The sequence below is a fragment of the Mizuhopecten yessoensis genome, unplaced genomic scaffold (genome assembly GCF_002113885.1).
Source record: "Mizuhopecten yessoensis strain PY_sf001 unplaced genomic scaffold, ASM211388v2 scaffold8995, whole genome shotgun sequence".
In the NCBI taxonomy this organism is placed as follows: Eukaryota; Metazoa; Mollusca; class Bivalvia; order Pectinida; family Pectinidae; genus Mizuhopecten; species Mizuhopecten yessoensis.
This window is the reverse complement of record NW_018407826.1, coordinates 582,652-594,041: the sequence shown is the minus strand read 5'-3', so window position 1 is coordinate 594,041 and position 11,390 is coordinate 582,652. Positions and strand designations below refer to the sequence as shown.

Here is an 11,390-nt window from a genome sequence, read left to right as displayed (position 1 = left end):
TACCCAGTGTCTCCCAGATAAAACAAGCAGAGTTCTTTTCGGAAACCGACCTTGAGAAATGTGTCAACTTGACATGTCACTTTGTCTAGTGTTGCATGCACAACTATACCACTTCTATCGTTGTCAGTACATGGCTCACTTCGGTTATCGTATTTCCACACCCACCCATTGTTACTTTCTCATCTCATATCTGTTAACAACTGACCATCTCCTGTCCCTCTCCTATTTTTGTCCCTTTCCTATTTTTGTCCCTTTCCTATCTTTGTTTCTTACCGTTCTTCGTTCCTTCATATCTTTTCCCGACTGACCACCATTGTCCCTTCGTTATCTTTGTTTCTTCCTTACTTTCCTTCGTGTATTCCCAGGCTTTTGTACTCCCCTATCTTTATCTCCTCCATACCTTTATTTCTTCCTAACTTGTTCCTTTCCTGGCATTGTCCCTTCCCTATTTTGCCCATTCTCTATGCCTTTGTTTTTCCCTTTCTTTGTTCCTTCTCTATTTTTGTCCTTTCCCTAGCTTTGTCCCTTACCTATCTTTTCCCTTCCCAGTCGTTTGTCCTTCCCACCGATCCTCCATGTTTCTTCCCCTCATTCAGTCTACTTCACACTGTCTCATTGTTTTGTCCTTTGTCTTTTTCTTCTGTGTCTTCCTATGTTTAACCCTTTTTCTGTCAATTGATAGATTTAGAGGAGGAAGGCCTGCACCTCTTCCTATAAGACTGATTTTTATTTTTTATTTTTGCATGTTACTAGACATATTCTTGACTTGTGTCCCTACCTTTGATAAATCTTGTATTCGTCAATGCTATCGCTTCCCACATGTATCCTTTGCTCTCTACTGATGACCCTGGTCCCTCCCTCGGGACCCCTGTCCCACGCTGTCTATCCATGCACTTTGCACCTCCCCTGTTTTGACTGCGATACTGTGATGACAAGCGAGACCATCAGAATTAGTTGACATAGCACTCGAAAGGGGAAAAGGGAAATATTATTTCCACGTAATTGTACTATTATAGGAATGATTCTAACATGTATAATCAAACAATTGACGGTCTGGGGTACAATCTTTCTAGTTTGTTTCTATTTAGCTGCAATTTGTAGGCAGCAGATGCCAAACTCTCCGGAACCTGTTGCCAAATACATCATTTGACATTTCACATCAAACAGTTTTTGTATTCATCCGCGATCTGATTGTCCGCCATTTCCCACAGCTACCATGTGACTGAGTCCACCGTATGCCATTTTCCATACATATAAACGCTGGTAATTATTGAAATTTACAACCGTATTGATTGTTTGGAAATGTCAAAGGAAATACCGGGGGCAAATGTATCATACCAAATTTCAACAAAATTATTTCAAACTTCGTCACGAAACTCCATCCCATTGTGTTAGTAATGGCCGAGACAAATTTCGTATGATTAAGTGAAGTAATTGCAAGCTCGACCGTGGGCAAAGGCGCTTTGCTAATGTTCCACCATTAGAGCTACAGCGATGTCAGAGAACCTTTCGTTCCCTGGGAATAGCAGTGTGTATACCGAGTTCCGTACACCGATACAGAGTCCTCAAATAGAGGCCAACTCGCGCTTCCGATGGAGCCTCTCTACCATTGCGCCTATGATAAATAATGAGGTATCCCGAGGCATCTTGTACCGCCAATAACACAATGCTGCAGACGTTGATTGGGTTGATTTACTCTCTGTTGTAGTGATATTTAATTTAGAGTTCTTTCAGAAGGCAAAACCAAGAAACGTTTAATTGATTGACAAGCTGAAAATGTCAAGACATGTTTAACCTTAATTAACTTAATTGTAGACATTGAAATGGACGAAGATTGACGTTGAATTATCTTCACAAATATAGGATAGAGCACGGTTCCCGGCGGATAAAGGGTAGTTTGAGATCGGTGCGTTCGTTCCGCATTACGTTTGGAATGTACCCATATGAGAATACAACCTCGTTCGCATTCATTATTCAACATAATATTCATTTAATACCTTAGAAAATATATGTAATTCATTTCTAAATAGAGTATTGTATGACCGTCATTATTTTACAGTCAATGTATTTAGTGCCGTGTTCTTAAAGGATGTGACCTTTAATTTTGTGACCAAAAGTATAGTCGTCAGACTATAGGATATTAATTTGTTTGCGATAACTAATTTCTGTCATTAAAAAATGTTGTTATGATCTGTAGCTGTTCTTTATTAAAATTGTAAAATAAATAAATAAATGAATTACTGAAATATTTTTTAAATAAAATAAAAAATGTTTAAGCGAAGCGATTCGATTTACGAAACTATACTTGAATTTGTGTGTTTGAAAAATATTCTGGAGTGACGTTTCATTTAGCTTTAACTTGCTGTAGATGTGCATTTGGTCAGCCGTGTACACTCACTCACAGAAATATCATTATTGTATTTTTTTATTTTTTTATTTTTATTTTGATAATTAAACTATTTAACTGCGTACCTATTGACACCAACCTCTGATTAAAGTTGCTTTGCACTGAAAATACATTCGACAAAAGTAGGGGAAAAGTGATCACAATATTTTTCGGAAACACAAGAGAGAGAGAGAGAGAAACTTACAGAATCAATTAAAGCTACAGAAAATGTCTTTTCATGCCCCTCTAATTATTTGTTCTAATGGTGCTATTGTCCTCACGTGTGTGAGTGTGACTGGTCCGGACGCTCTCCGTATCGTGTTTAATATTAGAATATCATTATAATCATCACACACGCGGGTCTTTTGCTTCTGCCGTGCAATAATAAACTTGTAATTGATGAAATATAATTGGACAATATGGCTAAATATGAGTCGTATGAGGACAGCCGATTAGCATATTGATAAAGACAAGCAAACTTTATTTCAAAGTCTTTAACGGTTCGGTGTAAGCTTGTGTATTCCTTGATCCATTTTCTATTTAATAACCATCAATCCGGCTCCGCAGCCGGCTCTCTGGTTTCATTGTTTATTTATGGTTAATAAAATCAATCTTCAATTATCCTTGGCAGATTTAGCGCCCGGTTATAAAACAGCAGAGGAAATGATACGTTGTTTTTATCATCTATAATTTCCTTACTGAAACAACCTGCGTATGAATATTGTCAGGAATTTATCGTTACAAAATAATGAGTCCGGAAATGGTCCTAAATATTCCCAAGCACGAAAGCATTTTCCAGTCATTAAATGACACGGCGGCTGACTAGCTGCGGACTGTGTCTCTGTCTTCATACAACCATATTTCCATTTTCCAATTAAGTACAGAAAACACATGGTTCAGTCTCATCGAACTCGTGGTGTACAATCTATCCGACAGAGGATGTTACACTTCAGCTTAAATGTACGCTGGCTATCAACACAAAACCACAGACATACATTTGTTAGCAAAACATCTTCTGGTTTTAGACAGCGCCGTGCCCTTTATTGTTACTTGTACAGACAAATATTTATATTGATGACAACGATTGTTTATGTAACTTAATACAATGCTGTATTTGATCAGAGTCAAAGCTATCTGAGAACATGGAAGTGTGGCAGGTACTATATCCATGAGAACTGTTTTAATTAGTGCTTTTCCTTAAAGTAATAGTTTGAAATTGTATAAATGGTTTATGAAAGATATTTATATAAAATAAAAGACATTCCCGATGTTCTGTAAAACTTGCGCCTAATCCTTCACGGTAGATCTGCATGATTAATTTCTTCATTAAACTGAATTTAGCTAAAACTAAGACGTATACAAAAATCCTCATTGAATAAAATATTCTGTGGTTTTCTATGAAATACCTTATATATCTTATTCTGCAACCACCACAAAATACGTTTATAAGATTAATGACAAAGGCTGTTATCAGGAAGCTGTTCCACACTCATTTACAGCCACCCGGATGGAGGTATTTATCGGCAATATCCGTGATTACAGATATGTTTGTTTTGTCCTACTCTTATGTTGGCCAGTTTTCCATATGACAAGTAACGAAAACATTGATGTGTATAATTAATAGCCGCCATTAAGGACACTGGCAACGTATAGCGCGCACCTGCCCTGCACACCATTCCATGGATCGACTAATGTCGTGCACGTGCGCTTACCTTGGAGTACGCGGGTGCCATATTAAGGAAATTGAAGATAAATGTCAGGATGGATGTATTCCACAAAGAACCTTGTCAGACGGACGAGAAGAGAAATTTTATTAGGGTTCATTTGGATACGGGTGGCCGTCTGTGGTAATTCGTCCGGTCGTGTACCTATACCACTAATGGCGGGTCGGGCAGAACGGCTTTGTCACGGGGTGTAAACTGGGATGTTGATGTATTGTCCAGTGTCTCTAACGACCATTGACGAGGTGATCACGTCATACTGATCGCGTTTGACCATTGCAGTTATCGTCAAAACACGTCATAATGACACTGTCCCCACCGCTTAACACCTGTCTTCAGTCTGACCACAAAAACCCTGCAAGACACAAACTTCTTTGTGACTTGGATTGGCACCGCTCTGTAATCTTGAAGAAATTAAGTGCGTAGTATACTAGACTTGTATTTGTTTATGTTTCCATCAACACAGTAACAGGTAGTAAAGACATCATTATTTCGTGCCATTGCTACATCTTGTGTAGTCAAAACTCAGACGCTCTCCATCAAAGATATTCAGCCGACACGCCCTCTGTAGTCTACGTGTACTCGGAATGTCTTTCTTTGTACATAATAGAGATGGTGTGAATTAATAATACATCGATAATCCTACACTACATATAATTATTCAAAAGCTGCAATTAGTCAAAATAATCTTATAAATTACAGCACATCCACATTCACGTTCTCTTTCTATTTTTTAGATTTCATTTATGAGCCACATTAGTCCCCATTGAATCAGATGGTGTGTTTATTTAATCCAGAACAAGTTTTTTTTCATACTTGTATTGATGAACAGTGTGAAGGATTTTGTTTTCATCAACGTCAGTACTTGGACAGATATAAGACCAAATAATATATATTTATGTTTAAAATTTCCTATTGTGTGTTTTCTAACTAGACGATTTTACGGGTAGTTTTGACAAAGCATTGTGAATTTGATGCCCGTTTGATATTTAAAACAATATACTATCTGATAAAGGATCACGTTTACCTATATACGGTAAGTTGCCCCAGGAAGTAAATATACCAGAAACACGGCGTTATTTGTGTATGACCAAATACAATGTATCGATCTTTCAATTGCGTGAATTTTAAAAATATCAAAAAAAATAAATATTTTGTTCATTAATTGTCTGTTCTCTTTTAATTCCTGTTTGTGTTTCTCATGTTGAGGTTTAGGACAAAGAGTGTCTGTATAATATGATCACTGGTTCCCCTATGGACGGAAGACTGAAGTGGACCTCTGCCATTAACCCTGTCCGGGCGGTGATGACAAATTTATACTTAATTGGACGTTCTACAATGTTGTCAATACAATAATCATCCTAAATACAATTTATCGACTGCTTCACGCGCAGCACGTGCATCATATACACGGGCATTTCGTGCACCTGGCAGCCTACCCGTACCTGGAAGATAGCTGCTAAATGATATTACCTGGTAATGGAGTTGGTGACTGAAAGCATGAAATTCAAAAGCTAATAAAGATATCAGTATTGAAAACAAAGAATGGAGTATTACTGCTAATGTAATATGGAAATGACTATGATTCGTACAGTCGCTTCTATTATAAAAAATGTATATGGTAATATACACTGCTACATGTATCTAACGTAATGTGTACTAGGCCTATACTATCTACAGTAACAATTCAAATACTGCTATTTACGGTTTTACTTGAGCCACTGATATCAATGGTAATATTCTATTATCTAGTGTTATTTTGGTTTTATTTGAGTTACTGATATCAATGGTAATATTCTATTTATCTACTGTTATTTTGGTTATACTTGAGCCACCGTTATAAATGATAATATTTTATTTATCTTGTGTTATTTTAGATATACTTAAGTTACTGATATCAATGGTAATATTCTATTTATCTACTGTTATTTTGGTTTTATTTGAGTTACTGATATAAATGGTAATATTCTATTTATCTACTACTATTTTGGTTTTATTTGTGTTACAGATATAAATGGTAATATTACAATTATCTACTGCTATTTTGGTAATACATGAGCCACTGATATCAATGGTAATATTCTATTTATCTACTGTTATTTTGGTTATATTTGAGTTACTGATATCAATGGTAATATTCTATTTATCTACTGCTATTTACGGTTATACTTGAGCCACTGATATAAATGGTAATATTCTATTTATCTACTTTTATTTTGGTTTTATTTGAGCTACTGATATAAATGGTAATATTCTATTTATCTACTGCTATTTTGGTTTTATTTCAGCTACTGATATAAATGGTAATATTCTATTTATCTACTGTTATTTTGGTAATACTTGAGCCACTGATATCAATGGTAATATTCTATTTATCTACTGCTATTCAGGTTTTATTTTAGCTACTGATATAAATGGTAATATTCTATTTATCTACTGTTATTTTGGATATATTTGAGTTACTGATATCAATGGTAATATTCTATTTATCTACTGCTATTTACGGTTATACTTGAGCCACTGATATAAATGGTAATATTCTATTTATCTACTGTTATTTTGGTAATACTTGAGCTATTGATATAAAGGATAATATTCTATTTATCTACTGTTATTCTGGTTTTATTTTAGCTACTGATATAAATGGTAATATTCTATTTATCTACTGCTATTCAGGTTTTATTTTAGCTACTGATATAAATGGTAATATTCTATTTATCTACTGTTATTTTGGTAATACTTGAGCCACTGATATCAATGGTAATATTCTATTTATCTAATGTTATTTTGGTTTTATTTGAGTTACTGATATAAATGGTCATATTCTATTTATCTACTGTTATTTTGGTTTTATTTTAGCTACTGATATAAATGGTTATATTCTATTTATCTACTGCTATTTTGGTTATACTTGAGCCACTGGTATAAATGATAATATTATATCTATCTACTGCTATTTTGGTTTTATTTTAGCTACTGATATAAATGGTAATATTACAATTATCTACTGTTATTTTGGTTTTATTTTAGCTACTGATATAAATGGTTATATTATATTTATCTACTGCTATTTTGGTTATACTTGAGCCACTGATATAAATGATAATATTCTATTTATCTACTGTTATTTTGGTTTTATTTGAGCTACTGATATAAATGGTAATATTACAATTATCTACTGTTATTTTGGTTTTATTTTAGCTACTGATATAAAAGGTAATATTCTATTTATCTACTGTTGTTTTGGTTTTATTTTAGCTACTGATATAAATGGTAATATTCTATTTATCTACTGTTATTTTGGTTTTATTTGAGCTACTGATATAAATGGTCATATTATTTCTACCTGCTGCTATTTCGGTTTTATTTTAGCTACTGATATAAATGGTAATATTCTATTTATCTACTAATATTTTGGTTTTATTTTAGCTACTGATATAAATGGTAATATTTTATTTATCTACTGCTATTTTAGTTATACTTGAGTTACTGATATCAATGGTAATATTCTATTTATCTACTGCTAATTTGGTTTTATTTTAGCTACTTATATAAATGGTAATATAACAATTATCTACTGCTATTTTGGTTTTACTTGAGCCACTGATATACATGGTAATATAACAATTATCTACTGCTAATTTGGTTTTATTTTAGCTACTGATATAAATGGTAATATTACAATTATCTACTGTTATTTTGGTTTTATTTGAGCTACTGATATAAATGGTAATATTACAATTATCTACTGCTATTTTGGTTTTACTTGAGCCACTGATATACATGGTAATATTCTATTTATCTACTGCTAATCTGGTTTTATTTTAGCTACTGATATAAATCGTAATATTCTATTTATCTACTGTTATTTTGGTTTTATTTGAGCTACTGATATCAATGGTTATATACTATTTATCTACTGCTATTTTGGTTTTATTTGAGTTACCGATATGAATGGTAATATTCTATTTATCTGCTGCTATTTTGGTTTTATTTTAGCTACTGATATAAATGGTAATATTCTATTTATCTACTGTTATTTTGGTTATACTTGAGCCCCCGTTATAAATGGTAATATTCTATTTATCTTGTGTTATTTTGTTTATACTTGAGCCACCGTTATAAATGATAATATTTTATTTATCTACTGTTATTTTGGTTATACTTGAGCCACCGTTATAAATGGTAATATTCTATTTATCTTGTGTTATTTTGGTTATACTTGAGCCACCGTTATAAATGGTAATATTCTATTTATCTTGTGTTATTTTGGTTATACTTGAGCCACCGTTATAAATGATAATATTTTATTTATCTACTGTTATTTTGGTTATACTTGAGTAACTGATATCAATGGAAATATTCTATTTATCTACTGTTATTTTGGTAATACTTGAGCCACTGATATCAATGGTAATATTCTATTTATCTACTGTTATTTTGGTTATACTTGAGCCACCGTTATAAATGGTAATATTCTATTTATCTTGTGTTATTTTGGTTATACTTGAGCCACCGTTATAAATGATAATATTCTATTTATCTAGTGTTATTTTGGTTGTACTTGAGCCACCGTTATAAATGATAATATTTTATTTATCTACTGTTATTTTGGTTATACTTGAGCCACCGTTATAAATGATAATATTCTATTTATCTTGTGTTATTTTAGTTATACTTGAACCACTGTTATAAATGGTCATATTCTATTTATCTAGTGTTATTTTGGTTATATTTGAGTTACTGATATCAATGGTAATATTCTATTTATCTACTGCTATTTTGGTTATACTTGAGCCACCGTTATAAATGATAATATTTTATTTATCTTGTGTTATTTTAGTTATACTTGAGTTACTAATATAAATGGTAATATTCTATTTATCTACTGTTATTTTAGGTATACTTGAGTTACTGTTATAAATGGTAATATTTATCTTCTGCTATTTTGGTTATACTAGAGCTAATGATAATAATGGTAATATTCTATATATCTACTGCTATTTTTATTATACTTGAGCTACAGTTATAAATAGTAATATTTTTATTATCCACTGCTATTTTCAGCTCACCTGGCCCGAAGGCCTGGTGCGGCTTCCCTCGTCCGTCCGTCGTCTGTCGTCCGTCGTCCGTCGTCCGTTCGTCGTCTGGCGTCAATTTTTTACTCTAAACAACTTCTTCTCAGTAACCAAAAGGCCTAAGGTGATGATATTTGACCAAAAGCATGCTGGGTTGAAGAGCTACCAAGTTTGTTTAAATAACTGACCTTCATCTATTTGCAAGGTCACAGGGGTTAAATATGTTAAAATATTTAAACAACTTCTTTTGAATAACCAAGAGGCTTAGTGTGATGATATTTGGCCAGTAACATGCTGGGATGAAGAGCTACCAAGTTTGTTCAAATTAATGACCTTGAATCATATTCAAGGTCACTGGGGTCAAATATGTTAAAAACATTTAAACAACTTCTTCTGAATAACCAAGAGGTCTAGGGTGCTTAAATTTGCCCAGTAACATGCTGGGATGAAGGACTACCAAGTTTGTTCAAATAAATGACCTTTACTTATGCTCAAGGTCTTAGGGTTTAAATATTTTTAAAACCTTTAAACAATTTCTTCTGAATAATCAAGAGGCCTAGGGTGATGATATTTGGCCAGTAACATGCTGGGATGAAGAGCTACCAAGTTTTTTCAAATAAATGATCTTGATTTATATTCAAGGTAACATGGGTCAAATATGTTTAAAAACTTTAATCAATTTCTTCTGAATAACCGTCAGGCCTAGGGGGATGATATTTGGCCAGTAACATGCTGGGATGAAGGGCTACCAAGTTTGTTCAAATAAATAACATTGACTTATATTCAAGGCCACAGGGGTCAAATATGTTTAAAACATTACGCAACTTCTTCTGAATAATCAAGAGGCCTAGTGATGATAATTTGCCAGTAACATGCTGGGATGAAGAGCTACCAAGTTTGTTCAAATAAATGACCTGAATCATATTCAAGATCACTGGGGTCAAATATGTTAAAAACATTTAAACAACTTCTTCTGAATAACCAAGAGGCCTAGGGTGATGATATTTGGCCAGAAACATGCTGGGATGAAGGGCTACCAAGTTTGTTCAAATAAATGACCTAGACTTATATTCACGGTCACAGGGGTCAAATATGTTTAAAACATTACGCAACTTCTTCTGAATAATCAAGAGGCCTAGTGATGATAGTTAGCCAGTAACATGCTGGGATGAAGGGCTACTAAGTGTGTTCAAATATATGACCTTGACCTATATTCCAGGTCACAGGGGTCAAATATGTTTAAAACATTTACGCAACTTCTTCTGAATAACCAAGAGGCCTGGGGTGCTTAAATTTATGATTGAATACTATGCATTTATATAGCGAGTTAGGTAACAATTTAAACTATTGACCGGTCAACAATTAAAACTATAACCCCGTCAACAATTAGAACTGTTGGACGACTGGCTGTGTTTCTGGAGAAAAGAAGGATTTTTTTTATCATTATGTAAGACATATTTCAAGCTAAAGTCAAGAGTCCTTGGTCGCTCCTTATTGTCTACTGCTACCGAACTCTGCTTAGTATATGTTGACCTTTGGATCTTCCTACTATACGTTCGTATTTCCTAACTTTAATCACGGGCTACAACATTAATACATCTGCAAATTCAACAATAAATAAGTAATGTTTATATAAAAAACCACAAAACCGTATTCTGAGATAATTTTTTATTCGAAATAGCCGTAATGTGTACAAGTGAGCATTAGATAAACAAGTTAAATATAAGCTCTTTACTAGTCTATACACACACGTCTGTGTTTGTTGGAGTGCGACTTTAAAGGGACAAGGTAGGTGTTCCGGTAGGATTAGAGGTGTTGGCGGAGATTAAAGCTGTCGATGGGAGAATATTGAGGTTACCATAAAAGTAAAATTCGTCATTACGAGTACACACACAAACTGGGTTGTGGGGTCTGAGGAATACCAAGTCTGCATCAAAGTCTTCCCGTGTGTTGACCGCTATCTGTCTCGGCCACATCAATCAAAACGGAATTAAATCACCAAAAAAGGGTCTATGGAAAAGGTACAGCGAGGTCGTCCCACCCTTCCTCTGACAAAGGGGATATGGGTCCCTAAAGGGGCCTGACAAAGACAGACACGCCCACCAGATGGAGTGCATGCGTAATATTTAGCAATACCCCAATCTGGAATTCAAAAACAGTCTTATTTTGAGGTGCTACAACGGCGGCCTCAACCCGTCAATTTGT

General features: G+C 34.0%; 1 protein-coding gene across 1 annotated transcript in view; it reads right to left on the bottom strand.

Moving 5' to 3' along the window:
* Positions 1 to 4,768: 4,768 nt before the first annotated feature.
* The window catches only part of LOC110457020 (transcription factor mef2A-like), a 9,975-nt gene continuing 3,353 nt past the window's right edge, over positions 4,769 to 11,390 (bottom strand). Inside the window, exon 2 of the mRNA XM_021508102.1 lies at positions 4,769 to 4,775. Coding sequence (XP_021363777.1) covers positions 4,769 to 4,775 — 7 coding nt within the window. The remainder of the gene's footprint in view (positions 4,776 to 11,390) is intronic.